The sequence below is a fragment of the Cydia pomonella genome, chromosome 3, assembly GCF_033807575.1.
Source record: "Cydia pomonella isolate Wapato2018A chromosome 3, ilCydPomo1, whole genome shotgun sequence".
Lineage (NCBI taxonomy): Eukaryota > Metazoa > Arthropoda > Insecta > Lepidoptera > Tortricidae > Cydia > Cydia pomonella.
Genome location: NC_084705.1, coordinates 4,508,797 through 4,530,684, shown reverse-complemented (window position 1 = coordinate 4,530,684; position 21,888 = coordinate 4,508,797). Strand labels below are relative to the sequence as shown.

The 21,888-nt window shown below is 37.4% G+C and overlaps 1 protein-coding gene and 1 non-coding gene across 2 annotated transcripts; one reads left to right on the top strand and one right to left on the bottom strand.

Annotated features, from left to right (window-relative positions):
• Nucleotides 1–10,114: 10,114 nt before the first annotated feature.
• Trnaa-agc (transfer RNA alanine (anticodon AGC)) lies at nucleotides 10,115–10,187 on the top strand. The gene has a single exon. It is a non-coding gene; the product is annotated as a tRNA-Ala (tRNA).
• A 7,221-nt stretch (nucleotides 10,188–17,408) lies between these two features.
• Nucleotides 17,409–21,473, bottom strand: LOC133515855 (uncharacterized). Its single transcript, XM_061848442.1, has 2 exons — nucleotides 20,861–21,473; nucleotides 17,409–18,151 (listed from the first exon to the last, which is right to left on the bottom strand). The coding sequence occupies exons 1-2, from the start codon at nucleotides 21,252–21,254 to the stop codon at nucleotides 18,129–18,131; spliced, it is 417 nt and encodes a 138-aa protein (XP_061704426.1). The 5' UTR covers nucleotides 21,255–21,473; the 3' UTR covers nucleotides 17,409–18,128.
• Nucleotides 21,474–21,888: the final 415 nt, after the last annotated feature.

Here is a 21,888-nt window from a genome sequence, read left to right as displayed (position 1 = left end):
TTTTATTTAAAGCTTTGTATTACATTTTATCAGTCAAAACCTTTGGGACAGAACTTATGACCTAGCTAAGTATGTTAGAATTGGCCTGTAAATAAAAAGTAAGTTATATTTCTAGATATCAAACTATACTCAACCCAACCAGAGCCAGAGCTCAACGAGGGGCGGGAGGGGGTTAGGGTCGGCAACGCGCATGTGTGTCCTCTGGAGTTGCAGGCGTACATAGGCTACGGATACTGCTTACCATCAGACGGGCCGTATGCTTGTTTGCCACCGACGTAGTATAAAAAAAAATACTACTTCGAAACCTCAATATCCCACACTCGTCTTTTCTTTAATTTATAGTTCAACATAATACCTGCCTATTTGATTATTTGCTTCTGATAAAGTTTGTTACGAAATCTGTAAACATTTGAACTTTTATTCTAACTTTCTTCATTTCCTAGCAAAATTAACTAACATAGGTTTCCCGTCTGGTATCATGGTAAAACACCTCTCGTTAACACAATATCGCCACTTTTTAAGAATGGTCCACGATTGTAATAACAATAATTGACTATTTTCAGGCTTTAAACCATACTTCTTCAAAACCTCAAAAAGCGGCACTCGGCATCTATACTTGCATGGCTACCGATACCGCACATGGCGAAGACAAAAAAAATCTCCCAAACTTCGTTGGAAGTGCACCAAGAAAAGTACTAAGGGATGCAAAGCGATTGTGTTTTCCCTTAAAGATAAGGTGTTGTCGGAAAGGAACTACCATAATCATCCCCCATCGGATCCCCATTTGTTAGATAAAAATTGTTCACATGATGGCTTTTTTAATTATCCTTTGGATACTTATACGGATTGAAAGTAAGGCCAATACGTGGATAGTTCATTTTAGTATTTTTTCACTGTATTTTTTATTTAAGGTATTGTTCATATGACGGGTTGTTTAATTATCCTTTGTATACTTATACGGATTAAAGTACGGGTAAGCGTGGCTGCGGTATAAGTGTGGCTGGCCTTCACATTGGGGCTTGTTTACACATTGATTATACCCGACGCAGCGAATGATATTCCCTGTGACAGTTTATTTTTGTATAGAGTAACTGTCAATGTCAAATGTTCATAGACTTTTTTGGTACTTTAACACATTTTTTTATTTAGAAATAAATAAATATTATAGGACATTATCACACAAATTGATTAAGCCCCACAGTAAGCACTTAGACAACGATTATATACAATATATAAATATTTAAATATATAGAAAACACCGATGACCCAGGAACAAATATTTATGCTGGATGTAACAATTAAGCAATGAAAATACGGTAAAAACCTATTTCTACAATTTTTTTTAAAATAAAGTCTATCCAAAAGCGAATAGGAGGAACTTTCATAGGGATCACCATTCGCCGCGTCAAATACTTGTAGTGTACGAGTATATTGCGAGAAGTATGAACATTTGGCACTGAACGCAAGAAGCAAGTAGCAAATGTATTAACTTACCCATATTGACCATTGACATAGTGGTGGTATATCCATAAAATAAACACATATTTTTATATAAAACTAAATATGTTAAAACGGGTCACAATGTTTGGAGAATTTATTGTACTTATTTTTTTTACTTTTAAGTTTTTTTTGCTTATTTTTAATTAAAGTTTCCTAGTTCACTCACATAACGACCTGTTCCATTTTTCATTTCAATAAAGTATTTTTACTTTATAAATCTGTAAATATGTTAACTTTTCTTTATTTTGCTTTTATAATCAAGTGCATAGGGCATAGGTTTACCATCTGGGCTATAACAGCGAAAATCTAAGTTCGTCAATTGCGGGCATTTTTCTCTGTCACTCTAATTATGTCTTAGTGAGAGTAAAAGAGAAAGATCCCCGCAATTTGTGAATTTCGGTTTCGCGGTAGGCTCCCTGGTGTCATCTACATCCCATCCCTGGTGGCAAAACACCTCTCGTCACGAATCACGATATCCCCACACTTTGTCTAATTTTTTTATTCCCCACAGTAAATTTTAGTATGGTTTATGGTGGGTAACAAATAATCCGACCAAATTACGTAGATTGTGTTTGTTATGTTGTCAGGAATGTTAATACGAGTTATCTTGTGGCGAAACGGCTCATTCCATTCAACTTTATATTTTTTAACCTCTCTTTTTTTAAAGAGGGTAGTTATAAGTTTCATAGCTTTGTGTGTCTCATCTGTGGCACTGTAACTTTTTAACGGGTGATCCGATTTGTTGCAGTTTTTTTATTCAAACGCAGCTTTTCTAGCGGTAGTTTTAAGATATATTTTATCGAAAAACCCCAAGGCAGTGAAGCGGATCAAGTTTCGCTACGTTGAGTGTTCTTTAATTTATTTTTTTCCTTTCCAGGTACCAAACCATACTTCGAAACCACCATTACCGGTACCCGTTATCTGTTCATCGGTGGATACAGATTCCACATGCGCCAAAATGCGAAGCAGCTAACGAAGAAACGCTGGAGGTGCTCAAAATACACCATTGGGTGTAAAGCAGTTGTCTACACGTATGAAAATGACTTGGTAGCAGAGAAAAATAGCCATAATCATCCTCCGATGCATATTTAAAATAATACCGGTGCACTACATTTGATGTAATTTTAGTTCACATATTTATTATCGTTTGATATTGTAACGGCTTTGTGTGACTAGATATGGGTAGGGGTAATAAATGAGTACCAAAAACTGTTATTATATCTTGTAATGTAAGAATATTATATGTTAAAACCAGGACATCGGTTTGGTGGCCTTTTTAGCGTCGGCTTATGGCTTAGCGGATCTTGTTGCGCGTATTCTGGTAATCGTGGTGAGGGATGTCTACGTACCTTTCGTTTTCGAGGCTTTGGCGAAGTGGGATACTTTATGCCCCATATGACACAGTCGGCAACCCTAGATATAGCTTATGTCATTTTATATGCAGAGTTTCATTAAAATTCAACATGTAGTTTTAAAATGGGAACGAAACTCGTATGGCAAGGTGAAATTCGGCCGAACTTGCTAGGGACTATTAAACAAACAGCTTTTAGGAAATAAGCTAATGTTCAAATTGCCGGTTTCGGAAGGCTCATGTTAGGTATATGCTTTTATCTAACATGAGCTTTAATTTTTATTTAAGTAAATATTTATAGTTTCATCGACCGATACGAGTCTTTCAGATCTCACAACAGTATTTACTATCAACACAGATTATATAATAGTTTGCTATCAGTTCATATTTTTTACAAGCTTTTATTTAAAAAAAAAACACCTGCCCCGTTGGCTATCAGTTTGTGGTCTGTAATCAAATCTTGCTAGTAAAATTTGACCCACTTCCCGGTTTCCGATTAAGCTGAAATTTTGCATACATATGTAAGTCGGGGGTATTATGTTCCCATCGAGCGGATGATGGTCATATGCACTCTGTGATAAAACAACGCAACGTAATTGTGTTTGGTGGCTTTTGGATTTTTCTCCATGAGTTTTAGTTGCCTGTTGAAGTAAAGTACAGTCAGCGATAAAAGTTTGAACCAAACATGAAATTTTTGTTAAAAACTTATTTATTCTGTTTTTTTTTTAAGGTTTACGGCCATACTACTTCAAATCCTTAAACGGCACTCGGCTGCTCTTCTTTAGCGGTTACCGATTCCACATCTGGCGAACACATCGAAACGCTAGAAAGACACGTTGGAGGTGCTCCAATTACAAGAAGGGATGTAAGGCAGTTGTGTATTCGTATGAAGATGAAATAATAAACGAGAAGAATTTTCATAACCATTCTCAAGTCCATTTTGACAATTAGGTATATGCGCTCTAATCTTGTGCAGGGGTTTCATAGAATGTCAAAATGTAGCAGCCTTCAAATATAGTGATACAGTGCCTTTATTTAGTCAACTGCAACAATTTACGGGGTGAATAAGGTCATGCTGAGCAACTTTTACTATGAGACCAACCCTGAAATCACAACATCAATCGATCGCTTGACATTTTCTATGGGAGTCAATTTTTTTTTTTTCGCGATTTCAGGATTGGTCCCATAGTAAAAGTTGTTATTTAGGTAGATTCCATACTGAGTTTGATTTATTGTACGCAAAAGTCTACATAAATTATATTATTTAACTTATACAACTTTAATTTTAAGACTAACTTGTACGAAGTAAGTTTAAAAAAAACCTAGACTTAATTATCATACACTTTTTGATTCTCATATTGTATTTCTTACTAACAAGTTTAACTTTTAGTCTCAGTTAACTGTAACCTTATCTTTCAGCGACCTTCGTGACATCACAGCGTGGTAATACCCTGATAAGTTTAGGTGGTTTCACCTTTTATCACAAGAAACGTGAGCGGACCATAGGGCCTCCATCTTTGAAGAAGAGATGGGTGTGTTCGACCAACTTCTGCCGTGGGTGTAAAGCTGTTATCTATACAGTTGATGACACTATAGTGTCCGTCAGGAATGATCATAACCATGATCCGACTTTTAACCATTTGAGGAACGACTTGATACACATGTGGCCTTTATGTGAATAAATGTTGATTATTTGTAAATCTTGTTTCTGACATTGGTAAAAAATATGAGTTTAAGTAATGTTACTCTAACTGCGGAATTACCTATTGTATTTTAATAAAAAATCTAGTCGTTAAATTTATTTCATCGCTCAGGATCCTAACACACCATTACAGAGGTTCTAGCGCGTGAAACAAAAATCGTTTTTGTTTAACTGCCTTTCTGCATGCAAAGGCAGATAACGAAATTTCGTTTATCGTTTTCGCGGTAGGCCTTCAGGATGTACTTTTCCAAGAACGCTCGGGCAACTTAATATTAATAATTTCTTGTTTATTTCACGAATTTGAGAAATTATTATGATTTACAGAAACGTATGAAAGAGAAGACCAATTAATCTTTGTTGAATCTATATCACCAGTAGAAGAGGCGGAGAAAGCGGTGAAAAAAACTCTTAGCGAGCGAATAAAGTTCACTGAATTAAAAGCAGAACCGGTTAAATACGCCGAATATTTGAAAAACTCAGAAAATGGAGTGTGCAGTGCCGAAAGGTCAATCAAATGAAGAAACAGTTGAAAACGGAACTATATACAGAAGAGTAACCCTTTACGGAAAGATAATTCTGGAGCTTGAGGTACAGTAAGTTCGTGTTCTTCTCTCACTCTCACTAAGCGTAAGAGTGAGAAAGATGGAAGTGCCCGGGAACGTGGATATCATGTTTTTTAATTATAATTTTTTGTGTGTTTTAGTAATAAAAAAGTAATAGCTGAGTTCCCTTAAGCAATATTAGGATATTGCTCATTTATAGAAATAATTTTAATATTTTCCGTTTTTGTGCAAAACTTATGATAACTTTTTAAAGTGCATTTTAGACCTGTGTTCGTTATTTTTTTTTTATCGAGCGAAAATCAAAAACTCTGGATTCGAATTGCTGAAGTCTCTAGATTAAGAACTCAAGATTGCTAATTGAATGTATCGCGGCCGTATTGTGACATTTGTGACCCAAAAAAGCGCTACGATTTTTTTTTATTCGTTTTTGAACCTACTGTACCTTAAATAGAAATCACCGGCAGTTGTGATTTTTGTTCATGTAAATCATAAGCGTAATATCAAATATTAATTAAGTATATTATGATTCTATTGTATATAGCGCCTTAAGTAAATGTTTTATGTTCTCAGAATTGTACTTTATTAGTATGTTTTGTTTATTAGTAAATACATTTTGGTCAATTAAGTACATATATTTTTAGTGGTCTTAACTCTAAGAACAAAGTGGTGTATGGCACAGCTATAAACCGTCGTCTTGTTTATAAATTTAGTTGTTAAGGTGGAGGTCATTACCTTAAGTTATATATATTATACTTAGTTACCATATGCGTCAGTCATATGATTTATTAAATAAATGCATGTTTTTAGTTTTACCCTAGAACCTAAATGGTCACGCACTGTGCGGTTTAAGAGAAACTTCCTCCCGCGCACGCTCCGGTTGTGGAATGAGCTACCTGCCGAGGTTTTCCCGAGGGTCTACAGTATGAGGTTCTTCAAAAAAGGAGTGTACAGATTTTTAAAGGGTCGGCAACGCGCATGTAACACCTCTGGAGTTGCAGGCGTCCATAGGCTACGGTGACTGCTTACCATCAGGCGGGCCGTATGCTTGTTTGCCACCGTCGTGGTATAAAAAGTTTTATTCAGGTATTTTATTATACAAATATCGTAATATGGTCCAAGTTGTACTCATATCTATTAATATGGTGAGCGTAGCCTATAAGCTTTTGCAAGTTCAATGGGAACGTATGTTATTATGTATCTATACATGTCCCTGTTCCCTCATACAAATAAATAGTCGCATATTATCAAGTCATTCACAAAGACGCGTGAATTGACTCGTAAAGTCATGTTTTTAAATAATAAATTTGACAAATCTTCGCGTCATCATGGATGGCACGAACTATGTACCTATATACTACTGTATTTTTAGCCTTTGCAATCTCGGCCAATTAGTATTGATACCATAAAAACAAATGCATTCACTGTATGGTGGTAAGTGGGTTGAAAGTAAAGCAAAGGTCTAAAATCATATTCAAGCAAAGCTATTGAATCCATTCAGATTACGAACGTCCAATTTAAAAAAACCTAGGTAAGATTTTGTACGTCAACCAAGCGCGTCAATATTAGAACAATTCCCAACACTTCACCTCCTCCAGAGTCTTCAGTACCTCAATTCGTGACGTCACGCCGAGGCCGCAAGCTCATCCAGCTCGGCCGCCTTCGGGTTCAAGAAGCCAGGAGGGGCCAAATCGCGGTGGATATGCTCTACGTATAACTCGAGGGAGTGCGAATGTTATTGCAATTAGAAATACCAGATACCACGAATAGTGGTTATGGCCGAAGTGTCGAATATTCGGTAAAACATAATTATGTACTATTTTGAGTAACATTTATTATGAAAACTGGTCACCTACATATAACCATGTTTGATACGATTTAAGTTTTGTTGCTCATTAATAGTGTATGTAGTTAGACATAATTTAAAATAAACACATTCTCAAAAGATATCTTCATTTATAACAACTTTTAGGAACACAGTTTTAATATTACATAAATATAAAGGTATGCTATACACTTTGTAAATAGTAGGTATATGTAATTCATAAGTAGGTTTAATAGCTTTTCGGTATTCGGCCGGGAAAGTGGCCGCGATTCGCGCATATATAGCGATGCGTACCATTGCAATGGTGCTGTCTCGGTCTCTCCTTACTATATGCACGAAGATTTATTTACAATAATATAGATGTCACCGTAAAATTGTAAACACTCGTCAGTTTATAATCTCGCTAGTTACATTATAAATTGACGGTAGTTAGATTACAAACTAACCTGACCTAACCTACGTTAGATTATAAACTAACGGGTGCACAATCTTACGATGTCATTTATATACGACCACATATTTACGAGTACAAGGCAAAAGCTTATAAATAGTTTACCAAACATTAGAACCATACTAACCACCTCATCTCTTCCAGAATCCTCAGTACCTCAATTCGTGACGTCACGCCGAGGCCGCAAGCTCATCCAGCTCGGGCGCTACACATTCGGGTTCCAGAAGCTGGGAGGGGCCAAGTCGCGGTGGATGTGCTCCACACACAACTCGAGGGGGTGCAGAGCTGTCATACATATGATTGAGGATGAGATTATCTTTATTAAGAATAACCATAACCATTAATTGTGTGATTGTCTGTTAGAACAGATTAAAATTGTAAGTACATGTTATGAAGCTTTGACTTGATTTTTAAGAAGTAATTTTTAGTTTAGATATAAATGTAATAATCTTAGCGTTAAATAATTAGCACTTTGTGATAAAAGAGATTATGTTATGGCCCAGGTATATTAAAGGTTTTAAGGGAACGGGTAGAAAGTCATAATAACGGTATATAATGTACCTGCGATTTATCACTTTTATCAGCTTAAATTATCTCTCATTCCAAGGTCCTTTGTTCGGTTTGATCTGCCTGGCCCAATCTGCTTAGTGATACTTTTTAAGTTAATTTAGTTTAGATATTGCTCCATAAGTATTAATGTAGCATTATACTATTCTTGTGGTAAAAAATATGCAGTTACTGATTTATTGATAGTGCCTACGTTTCCATAAATATACGTAGTATATATACATACAACATATTTTTAAGGCATAGCTATAATTATAGCCCCAAAATGAATTTACATGACAATGTTGTTACTAAGGGTTATATTAAAGCCTAGAAAGAAAGAAAGCCTAGAAGCCTAGAAGGGTTATATTGGAGCCGAATCTGTCGAGTAAAATCACTATGTAAGTCAGAAAGGCTATATTACGCGTTAGTGAAAGGAAATAATCTAATTATTGATATAATTCTAGGTAGGTTAACTGGTCATTGGTGGACCTTATTACAAAAGGCATAAGGTCCACTGATAGACACTTAAGATTGTTGCAGTTTTTAAGTCTACCATTACAGTCGTTTTCTACCATTAAATATTTTAAGTTCTGTGACATACCTATAAACCTAAGATTATTTTCTTTTAATAATACAACCAGATACATAATCTCACTTGACAATCCTGTCTCCCTTATTATTAAATGATCTTAATATGTCGCGTATGTGCCTTCATTGTATAGAGTGGGACTGAAAGGCTGACCTCCGCAGGCGTACATGACGAAATACGTATTCGGTTATAGTTCGTGTCGTCGATGTTTGTCTTTGTTTTTACTGCTCTAGTTTGTGGATTAATTCGGCAATATAAATAACAGGGGGCGTAGCTCAGATGGTAGAGCGCTCGCTTAGCATGCAAGAGGTACCGGGACCGATACCCGGCGCCTCCAGATCTTTTTGTACCATAAAAATATCTAACAAAAATAGTAACAGTATTCTTGGCGACGTATCTTGTAATGTAGTATGTTGTAATTGTATTATACTTTATGTATCTTGTATGTATATACAAAGAGTATAATTAAATAGTGGTGCCGTCATAGCGGCCGTAATAGCTTTATTTTACCGCTTGCTGAACCGCTTTACCGCGTCACTAGAACGTTGTCTATGATAACAAAATGGCGCGGTTTCCTAGAGGGCGGTGATTGAAGGAACATTCTTATTGCGTCCGTAATATTACGGCCGCTATATGACGACACCGCTATCCTAGGAAACCAGAGCTTTAGGGACATGCCAGAAATTTGAAGGAGCATTATTTTTGCGTCCGTAATATTACGGCCGCTATATGACGGCACCGCTATCCTAGGAAACCAGAGCTTTAGGGGTATGTCAGAAAAAAGTCTACTTTTTTCTGGGACGTGACACGTATGTCTGCTATTTGAATAACCTACTGAAATCTGTATTGTATATCGTTGAATCTGTATTGTATCAGTCATACGTCTGTTGTGTAACAGTGGCAAGTTTATTACTCGTATTTTTAAATAACAATTATAAAAATCTTAAATTAGTATTTTAAATAATTGTATGTGATGGCACATTTTTTATTTAATCTTTATTGCACAAAAGAAAAACAATCTTCATCACGAGGCATTCTCTACCAGTCAACCACAGTACAGTATAGTTTTTTGTTCTTATTCTAAACAGTTTTACACCTGAAGTGATTTATTTTTAAGTCACTATGTATGTGTAAGTAAAGGTTGGTAATAGTACTGATACGGTATGTTTCTTCACAGGTACTTAATCAACAGAAGGGTGAGATTGCGAGTTAAGGTATTTACTGATGCAAATATCACAGTTATTCCAATAATATCTCGTTCACCACAACGCTTTCCGGATGTCAAGGTAAGGTTGAACTGAACTCAAGAACTCTAGCCACATTCTAAAACAGTAATGCTGGGGACTGGACACATGTGACCGGCGGGGCGGCGACCGGTGAATCAAGGCCATTCATATATTGCGCTCGACCAAGTTACGGCCTTGATTTGCTGCTGGCCACACCACCGGTCGCGTGTGTCCAGTTCGCGGCCTAGAGAACACACTACACGGATAACACACAGTCAGCCAGCACTTTTGGCACAATTTTAAGTGTAACAAATGCTCTTCTTCATGAACTGCTTGTGGGATTTCAACTGCAGCTGGCACGGGGGGTGTAGCTCAGATGGTAGAGCGCTCGCTTAGCATGCGAGAGGTACCGGGATCGATACCCGGCGCCTCCATTTTTTATAATACCTTTATTTGTTTTGTACAGTTTTGTTTTCATGAATTCCTCAGAGACGTCATAGTGCACCAAACGTGCGCCAAGCAAGCGATGTGTGCCGTCTTTTTGAGGAGTCATGTGTAACAACACGCACTTTCACGGGAACGTCTATGCACGCATCCGGTCTGCCATAAACTTTATATATTTCGTAATCGTCTACACAGTTTTGATTTCAGATCCAAATATGTCCATATCTATCCTAACCCTTCACTAATTGGCATTTGCAGAGAGGCATTAATTTTTACGGATTAATGATTTTTTTAATAAATAAAATCGAAATATTTATAACATCTCTTTATTGTTCAGACATAACTTACAGGTTTACGCAGTGCATGATTGGTACATCACTTATATATAACTATAGCTGATTATATTAGCTTAGATAAAATTCGTAACTCTAAACATATCTGCAACACAATTTTCAGCGTCTTAGCCAGAACATATTTTTATCATCCATTAAAATACCTAATACTGAATGAGGCTAATAAATATTTATGTTTTCAGGTGGTCTTCTAGAGCCCGAGCCAATAATACTAGACTTGGTTGATCAGCAGCTGAACAGCTACCTGACCAACATACGAAAACAGCGGAACAAATGAGGAAAAGGACCAGTCAAACAATAATTATGGTCAATAGTCAGCAAAACTATTAGCTTAGCACCCCTGCACATTCAGTACCCGGCGATAAATATTGCACATCTGAATTTGGACTTCGTAAAGCGTTGTCTCTTTCTCTCTCGTTGTCTTCAATATTCTCTTTCTAAAGAACAATGTGCAGTATTCATCGCCGGGTACTGCAAATGTGTATAATGAGTGCCAAACTAATAGTTTTGCCGACTGTACTTGTAATTGGCAGCAAGTTACATTTAAGAAAGCTTGTTTCAATGTGTATAGCTCGTATCGTCTACGATGACGCGCAGATTTGTCAAATCTAATCTTTAATAACATGACAATACGAGTCAAAGCACGCGTCGTCGTGAATGACACGATCTATTGAGGCGTTTGATAGGCACGAAAACGAGACAAAAATGAGGATTTCCATAATTAAACACAGTCTTAGAAATATCTTCTATCTAAGGCCAATTCCAACAATATAATGTGATACTGATCTAACATGGATCTGACTACTTTACTGAGATGGTTCTAATCTACTTTAGAGGACCTGCTGAATTGCTCATTATGTCAACCTTCAACCAAAAACGTCACTTCTGACAGATCAGAGTCAGATCAGTATCATATCAGTATCATAATAAGAATTAAAAACTGTAAGTCACACAGATTTAAACTTTCACGACTCACTATTATTTGCTAAAGGGGGACTTATTTAATCGCGTATAATCAAGTTTAAATATAAGCTTAAGTGTGTAATTACGTCCGGCTGGCCAGTCTTCTCCGAAACCATAGAGTTTGTTGTTGGCAATACGAGATTATGTGCGATAGTTATACACTTATGTTACAAAATGTATAAAAAACAAAAACATATACCTGTCTAAAATCTTAAGACCAACACTGACGTGGTAGTCTTAAGGTTTTAGAATGTGGCGTGTATAATTTACTATATAAATAAAGTCCAGTTACCAAAATATCACGGATTTAGACGGCACGCGAACTGGCATGCGATTTTTGTTACATTGCGGACTATTCAGGTTACAACTAATTAGGCCGACCGATCAAATACCGCAATGTAATGAAACTCGCAAACGAGTTCTCACACCGTCTAAATGAGCCCTTTTAGTCGCCAACTCGCCATGGGGTCGTCGGTCTAACAAATGACAGGTGCAAGCGACCCTACTTTGAAATTCCTATGAAGGGACCCTTTTGTATACCTGCCCTTGCACCCGCTGCTATTTTTTGTGACTGTTACCCTCTTTTTTACCTTACCTATTCGCAGTGGGTAAAGATATTACAGCGAGTAAAAATATCTGAGTAGGTATTTGATATGAATATGACGCTTGCGTCTCTCTCAGTAATATTCGGAAACGCGTAAGAGTGAGCTAGATAGTCGCTAGCGATATCGCGTGATGTGTTTTGTTTTGATAGATCATTTCATGATATTTCATAGTGTGGATTTATACACGCGTATTTCAGCTTTAAAATGACGTCCGATGTTTCAACAATAGCAACAAACAATACAGAGATCAAGTGCGGGTAGTTTGAAAAACTCGTGCAGCTAGATGTTGATGTGAACTTTAGTCAGTCTTTCTCCGAGACCATAGGAACAAGGCTGTCCTTGAAGCGTCGGAAGTAATCTTAAATCTTACTTAAGTACGCGTATAGTAATGTGTGAATATCGTGAAAGTTTAAACCGCTATTTGGTAGTCTTGCTTTGGTAAAAAAATTTTTTTATATTTTTGGAATTGTGGATTATATCGTTTTGTGAGTGATAGTGATTACGTTATAAGAAAGTGAAAACTAGAATTCAAAAGGGCAGCTTATTGGTGAGTTTAGACTGTAATTTTGCAAGTCATAATAGTTTTAAGTAAGTAATTCTTTGTCACCTAATCATTTGCTCGCTTTTGTATTTGTGTAATGATTATTTATTGTAGACCGCAATATACTTATAGGGTAGGTACCTACCTCGGGACAGGGAGTAATATTTTTTTGATATTTTTGGAATTGTGGCTTATATCGTTTTGTGAGTGATAGTGATTACGTTATAAGAAAGTGAAAACTAGAATTCAAAAGGGCAGCTTATTGGTGAGTTTAGACTGTAATTTTGCAAGTCATAATAGTTTTAAGTAAGTAATTCTTTGTCACCTAATCATTTGCTCGCTTTTGTATTTGTGTAATGATTATTTATTGTAGACCGCAATATACTTATAGAGTAGGTACCTACCTCGGGACAGGGAGTTTAATGGAATTTACTTTTTTTTTTTGCTAATATTTTATTATCTTATTGTTGTATGGTTTAGGTATATAATTAATATTTGTTCTATTTTGTTATCTCGGAGCTCATTGTGACTTTTGTTCATTTCCCACATAACGGGTACGAATTTATTGAATTTATTTCCCACGTAACGGGTATGTATTTTTGTAAACCTTCTAAGTATTTGTTGGTAAATAAAGAATGTAGGTGGTTGTTTCATTTTTATATTCTGATCATCTAGCGGAAGAAACTTGTATTTGGTTTGTTTTTTTGCAATTAAGTTTTTTATTACTTATCGTTGACTTAAAGGTACATGTTGAAAACTAATATTTTTTGGTACCTCGGATTTGGTTGTGACTTTTTTAGTTCCCACTTACAGGTTTAAAATGTAGTAAGGAAATATGTGGATTTCCATCAGAGAAGTGGCCTTATGTTTCATCTGCAATAAGGTCGTTTTTATCAGATTTTCTGTTGGAATTTCAGATGGAAACGTCCTTATTGCACTTGAAACATGAAGGACCCTTCTGTGATGTCTGTTTGCGGTATCTGCTGGTCAGTATTACCACTATTTGTCTAACTGTAATTAGATTATATTGAATAGAATTAGATTGTTATAAGAACAATGTTTTTGCTTTTTTAAACTGTGCCGTGGTTTCATAATCTTTCTTATCTTTAAAGATGTATTTTGATAAAAATGTACCACTGAAAACCTTCCTATTGAAACATAATAAATGACGAATAACATAGTTATTACCTAGTTTTACCCCGAAGAACGGAAGGAAACATCGTGAGGAAACCTGCACACATCTGCGAAGAAATTCAAGGGTTGTAAACAAATCAGTCAAAAAGGGTTTCGACGACGATCTTACTTACATTTATTTGTTTTAGTTCAGTGAAAGAGTCTATGCAAGCTGTTGTTTATTTTTGTTAGTAATAAGTGTTACCAAATAAATATAAAATCATTTGACACAAAAATTTAAGTGTAATGAAAAATAACACTTTAACCATTATCTTTACAGGAGATTATTACCAAATATACGGTGAAGGTAAATCCAAGCGCCTCTTCTACCAGAACTACATATTCACTCCGCACTACCACCGGGTGGTAAACAACGTACTGAAGACCAGATGGTACTGTCGCCGACGGCATAGAGACTGCAGGGCTGTCATTTATACTATTGAAAATAGAATTATAAGCGTCAAAAATGAGCATAACCATGAACCTTGAATTAAAGAAAACCTTAGCATGTAGACATTTCGTAATTCCATTCATGCAATTTCCTTGTTTTAATGAGTTTTATCAAGAAAATTGACAAAAACTATTTTTGTCATTGGAGGTAATTTTAAGTTTGCTACTAACTACCCATATTGAAACGTTTCAAGCGTTTACCCACAAGCTTTTTATTAGGCCACTTGAGACAAATGACACTATATTAAACACTGTTCTTTACAGGTGAATATTACCAAATATACGGGAAAGGTAAATCCAAGCGCCTCTTCTACCAGAACTACATATTTACTCCACACTACCAAAAGATGATAAACAACGTGCTAAAAACCAGATGGTATTGTCGCCGACAACACAGGAGTTGCCGAGCTGTGATTTATACTGTTGGAGATATAATTACGAGAGCCAGCAATGATCATAACCATGATTTACCTTGAATTAAAAGATATGCGTGTGGCACATTCTTAATGCCTATATTTAAGTACCTGATGTGTTTTCAATGTACAGTCAGGAAAACTATTAACTTAGCAACTTTGCATACACATTTGTATACTATACTAATACTTTGCTGACTATACCTATAGATGGACAATGTATAACTTATGTTTTGAATAAAAATACATTGTAGACTTCGTTCGAGTGACCGCCTTTCTACTGAAACAAACAAGAAATTTAAAAATCTTAGTTATATACTAATTTTATTATGCTGAAATGCTAGCACTATATTTTGAGGTCCTTAGGTAGTTAATCCTTTTTAGAAGTATTATTTTCTAAATATTATATCTAGGCTCATAACTTACTACTTATAGGTACAGGGGTTTATAAGTTTTTTAGAAATTTATATTTTTAGTTATAAGTTTGCAAATATAATATACATAATGTGTGTAGTAAAAGCACTTCTAAAATAAATAATTATTAACTAATATAAAAAATTATAACTTGTTTCAATGATTGTTTTGTTTCGTTTCAGCTCAATGTCCGTAAGTAAAAGCACATTGCATATAGACACATGCAAACTGTAGTGTACTGAAAAAAAAAAGCAACCATTCGTGTGGTAGAGCAACATAATCATCAATATGTAATTGTTAATAATTTTATTTTTAATATCGGGCACTTTAATAACGATATCATAACTGAAAATAAACAACCAATTATCCTTTCTTTCAGCTGCCGTGTTCGTTACATCACGCAAAGGCCTCCGCCAGATCCTGTACGATGGCTACAAGTTCTCCACCCGCACCAAACGCGGGAAAACCCCAGTCGTCTACTGGTTCTGTTCCTCGCACCACTCGCGGGGATGTCGCGCCTCGATACGTGCTATAAATGACTCTATCGTCTTTGCTAATCCTGAACATATACATTGACGAAATAGAAATATGTAATTGACGACCGGTTTGGCCTAGTGGGTAGTGACCCTGCCTATGAAGCTGATGGTCCCGGGTTCAAATCCTGGTAAGGGCATTTATTTGTGTGATGAGCATGGATATTTGTTCCTGAGTCATGGGTGTTTTCTATGTATTTAAGTATTTATAAATATTTATATATTATATATATCGTTGCCTAAGTACCCTCAACACAAGCCTTATTGAGCTTACTGTGGGACTTAGTCAATTTGTGTAATAATGTCCCATAATTTAAAAAAAAAAAAAAAAAATTGTATTATCAATACAAATTTAGGTCAACAATGACGAATTTAAAAAATACAGTGATTTTTAATTTTTGAATTATTTGTACTTTTACGGAGAATTTAAGTTTCAAAAACATGCCAATTGCACCATGTGCTGGCCTTGAAGGACGTATTCGTACGCACGTTAGGGGCAGCTAGTGGTGAGCTGACGGAGAGTAGCGGTACAGCGGACTCTTGCCCTTTTATCTGGCCCCAGTCTCTCCTCGCCTCGTCAGAAGAACGGAAACTACCTATGCTCCAGGTTAGAAGCGTAAAATGTCTTAACGCCGGCGGCCTGCTGAACGAATTACAGGGATCTGGCTACCGCAGACTCACCTGTTGACCACCTCACAGCCGCTCGGAATGTTGCCTTGTGCGTGCGACTGGGCCTGCCTTTTATAATTATGAAACATCAGTTTTCAATCATGTCACGGCATTATTTCACTAATCACTTCCCATAACCCAGTACCCAATATACAAATTAATAGCCTATGTTCGTTCTCTTCAATAGTATTTGCATCTGGCGGGGACCTCCGGATGTATCATAGAGCTTGGAGATGGTATCCGCCACCTGTATAAGGAATTCTGTTATGCTGGTTTCGGCCTTGCGTACATATTCCTAAGGTCCCACCCCATGATCTGACCGAGATATGAAAAGACATATTTAACAAATGAATATTAATACTTAAAACAGTTTAATATTGTTACCTACATACGTATAAAAAAGTATAGTTTTATAATGTGCATAATGTTTTTTGTGGTATAATTAACCGTTTCAATAACATCATATACCGCTAAAATCGTTCTGCACTACTTATTGAAAACTAGTCTGGTGATTTGCAAGATATAGATAATAGCAAATATTTAATACACCCTCAAACGACTTTTCATATTTAAATAATAAAGGAGTTAAGGAGAAGGTATAGAAATTATGGATAATACTAGTGATTTTTGTTTTCACAGAGCATGATGTTAAGTAGGTACTTGTTTTTTTAGATCACAATCGCTGGATTGGTACACGCAGAAAAATGTCTCTAGAAGAAAAAAGAGAACGAAAAAAGTTGGCTGAGCGTGCACGATTGGCGAGAATTAGAAGCGACCCAATACTGCTTGAGCGGTACAGAGAAAAAAGCAGGCAGAGATATTATCGAGCAAAAGCAGAAGGAAGAATAGTACCGATACGGGAAATGCCACCACGCGTTCAAAAAAGATTACGACGCAGAAACAGGGAGTCTGTATCTAAATACAGGAAGAAAATGAAGAATAATGTAATTATAAAATCTGTATCTTCCTTGGTTTCTTCTTCAGAAGAAATTATGACACCTTAGGGCTGTTATATTTTTACACGTTCTGCAAATCAATTTTGTTAGTACTTTCCTATCGCTTTCGTTTTTATTAGTGTGATAAATAAAAGACGTGCGCTCGCGTTATAACCATTTAATGCACTGACTTATCGGTACAGGCGCGAAAGATACAATATGAACTAACCTAACATCCCTCCACCATAAATCCTTAATACTAGCTACTTATAATTAACGCGGGGTATATTCCTAAGTCGAGCGCTCCGAACGACCTCGCTGCCTGCTGGTACCGCGGTGGCAGAGCCGGGTGGCTGGCGCATAGACGTCGGCTCCTGTTGCGCGAGTGGAATGTTCGATGACGGTGGAACAGCCGGAGCGATGGGTACGGTTCGTGATGGTAGCGGAGGTGGAGCGTCAGACGTGCCCAACAATGACGGCGTGTGCGCAGCGTCCCTACCGCGCGACATTTGCGGTGCTGTTGGCACGTGTTGGCCGCCTTGCACGGCCGTAGTGGCTTCTATGGGATCGGAATTGGCTTCAATCCACTCCTCTTCTTCCTCCCCTTCCAATCTCTGATCCGAAGGATAAGGCAACATCGCCCAAATGGAACTCCTGTCCTCCGAATCTTCGTTTAACCCATTGGTTGGGGTCCCGGTATAACCCTTGTATTTATATATTTGATTCTTGTGTTTCTTTACAAGTTGATCCATTTCCGGTAAATATATCTCGTATAAACATCGGCCTAACTTATTTTTAACAATACCTTTTAACCACTTATTATTACTAATTACTTTTGTAAGTACGTGTTCATTAATTTCAAAATCTACATTTCGGTTTCCCTTATAATATTTCGCCTGCAAATACTGTTTAGAATTAACATTACTTTGCAATTCTGTTGAGAGTGAGGATGGTGCATCATTGTTTACTAGCAGTAAATCAAACCGGTTACGTAGCGGCCGCCCGATCATTAGTTCGGCGGGTGACTTGTCCGTTGCTCGACGGTGAATAAGTTGGAGAAGTTACATGCGTTATGGCGTTTAATTTGCAAAAATGTTTAAACGCTTTAGATGTGAAAGATGTACCATTATCTGTCACTAGAGTGTGCATTATACCAAAACGAGACATAACTTCTTCAAGTTTTGTTATCACCGTAGCACTCGAATAGTTGCTAGTTAAAGGGAAACATTCGACCCATTTCGAAAATGCGTCTACCATTACGAGGAACATGGTATTTTGTATGGGTCCAAAAAAATCTAAATGGACTCTGGACCATGCCTGGGTCGGGTACTTCCATACCGTTAATGGCGCACGCGGCGGAGTGGGTTTAGTTTGAATACAGACCTCGCAACTGCCTATTTTTAATTCAATGTCGCGATCTATGTTTGGCCACCAAAATCGCGAACGAGCCTCTGACTTTGTTTTGTTTATACCTAAATGACTTCTATGTAATTCGTCTAGCACTTTTGATTGCAGCGATTTAGGTATAACGATTTTATGTCCGCGCATAATCACATCTTTTTCCAAAATAAGATCGAATCTCCAATTAAAATAAGGTTGTATTTCCGGGTTTACCACTTTTTTTGGCCAACCCGAAACTACAAATTTTTTTACGATATCTAAACATTTATCGTTATTGGTCGCGCTAACTAACTCCCTCATGGTAACAGGTAAGTCACCGTCCGTTACAAAACTAACGTAGGTTGCTCGATCTAGCGGGGGTGGCGCGTGCGATCTGTGGGCCTGCGGCGGTCGAATGCAGGATGACGTAATCGCCTCTTTATCAGCGACCGACTCATTAACACCTGTTGCGCGGCTCAAAAAATCTGCACAGTTATTTGCGCTTGCAACGTATTCGATTTCATAGTTATAGCTGTTTAAAAACAAAGCGTAACGCTGAAGTCGGTTCGCGGAGACTTCTGGTACCCCTTTATGTGGGTGGAAAATGTACATTAAGGGTTTATGGTCAGTACGTAGGATGAAAGGCACTTCCAACCCATACAAATATTGGTGAAAACGTCTTATACCAAAAATTATAGCTGTAGCCTCTTTTTCCATCTGACTATAATTGCGTTCAGCGCTATTTAAAGACCTCGAGGCATAAGCAATCGGCCGTTCAACCCCCCCCTCTAATTGACCTAAGACAGCACCTAGGCCCCAAGGAGACGCGTCAATACTAAGAACCAATTTTGAATTAGGGTTAAAATGCGCTAACACCCTCTCTGATACCAGTTCTTCCTTAATCTTCGAGAAAACGTTATCATGTTCTGTAGTCCAATCCCATTTCACCCCTTTTTGCAACAACCGGTTCAGTGGCCCCAAAATCGATGCGGCATTGGGAACAAACATTCGCTAGTAATTCACTAACCCTAGAAATGACCTTAGTTCGTTCACGTTTGTTGGTGCTTTTGTGGAAACCATTGCCTCAATTTTACTACGGCATTTATGAATGCCATGTTTGTCGATAACAAACCCTAAGTATGTTACAGAGTCCTTAAACAGATGACATTTGTCCCTGTTTAGCACTAACCCTGCCTCTTGTAATCGACTAAAAACTTGTTCTAACCTTAAGCAATGCTGTTCTTTTGTTTCCCCTGTCACCAAAACATCATCTAGCAAGCACAAAACTCCTTCAATACCTTGTAATAAACTTTCCATGGTTTTTTGGAATATTGCCGGCGCATTTGATAACCCAAAAACGAGACGAGTAAATTTGAACAAGCCCTTGTGGGTATTTATCGTCGTTAGTAACTGAGAATCAGTATCCAAACTCAGTTGCAAGTATGCTTGACTTAAATCTAACTGAGAAAATTGTTGCCCGCCGTGCAACTTAGCAAAAAGCTCCGCTGTTTTAGGCAAAGGATATTTTTCTATTTGAAGTACTTTATTAAGCGTTACTGAGTAATCCGCGCATAGCCTAATTTCGCCGGAATGCTTCAAAATAGGTACTATGGGACTCGCATATTCCGAATGGTCGACCGGTTGAAGTACCCCCGTTTCAACTAACCTATTAATTTCCTTTTCAACTTTCTCCCTCAATGCAAAAGGGACTGTACGAGCTCGGTAAAAAATTGGTTGACTGTTAGGCTTTAATGATAATTTTACTTTATATTTATTTAAACAGCCTAACCGAGAACCAAAAAGTCTTGGATATTTTACCGTATAAAAATCTATTTCCGACTGGCTATCGCTGGACTCGCACGAGTTTATTTTAGATATCTGTAAGTTGAATGATGCAAAGAAATCTCTTCCAAGCAATGCTGAGGCACCTGTCTTCACAACATATATATTTATATAGTTACTTTCACCTTCGTACTTTACCGTTGTTCGCATAACTCCTACCGTATTCAAAACATTTTCAGAATAGCATATAAGTCTTGTTTCGGGCGGAGCTAAGGGAACGTTTCGGAAATGTCGTTTGTACACATGCAGTGGAAGGGTTGTGACGCCAGAACCACTGTCGACCAAAAATTTTATGTTCTGCCCACATACTTCAACGGACAAAGTCATCTCCTCACCATGGTGGGTACGTAAGCTACAAATATGATCAGAATAATAAACGGATTTATTCTTACCATCATCATCGTTACTCTCATCGATTGAATGCAGCATATTTACACGTTTCCTACGCTTGCACATACGTTTTAGGTGGCCTTTGTTGCCACAGCTTTTGCACTTATAACCTTTGAACCGACACTTATCGACCGTATGATTACTGTATCCGCACACTTCACATTCCACACCACTATTAGACGATGAACCTCTTGATACTTTATAGACCTCGACCGACTCCGTCAGCTGATTGCTGTTGCTAGGCGCGGCCGACTGGCGCGCGGCGGTCCTCGCGCTGTGCATCGATACTGCGATTTCTAGCGCTCGTGTTAGCGTGAGGGTATCTGCGTCTTCTGTGAACAATCGGTCCCGCACGGGTCCCGCCTGCATGCCCAATACGAACCGGTCGCGCAGCATGCTATCCAATACCGAACCAAATTTGCAATCGGATGCTAACTGACGAACTCTTGCAGCCCACTGAGTTAAATCTTCGTCACTTTGTTGAATGGCCCTGTGGAAATTGTGTCTTTCTGCGAAAAGCGACTTTTTTGGCAACAAATGTTTGTCCACCTCTTCCACAATTTCTTCATAAGACAGCTCTTCCAGCGTCCTCGGTGAAATTAGTTCGCGTACCAATTTATAGTGCACTTAGCAACACGGCGCGTTGACGATCGACCCCCGTTTCTGTTTTAATTATTGCGTTTGCACTGAGCCAGATGCTTAATCTTTCCTTAAACACCTTCCAGTCATTGCCGACTTCAAAAACAGGTAAATTTCCGATCGTCGAATTCATTATGATCGTCTATATCGCGTGAGTACTTTAAAAAAAAAAACCCGGACGTCGCCACTGTGATAAATAAAAGACGTGCGCTCGCGTTATAACCATTTAATGCACTGACTTATCGGTACAGGCGCGAAAGATACAATATGAACTAACCTAACAATTAGTAAGATTCAAGATTATATTGGTCAGTAGCATGTATGCTCATTTATACATTTTCTAAAACCTACATTTGTTTATACTTTTTATCGATTTTGTGTTGATTAGCAA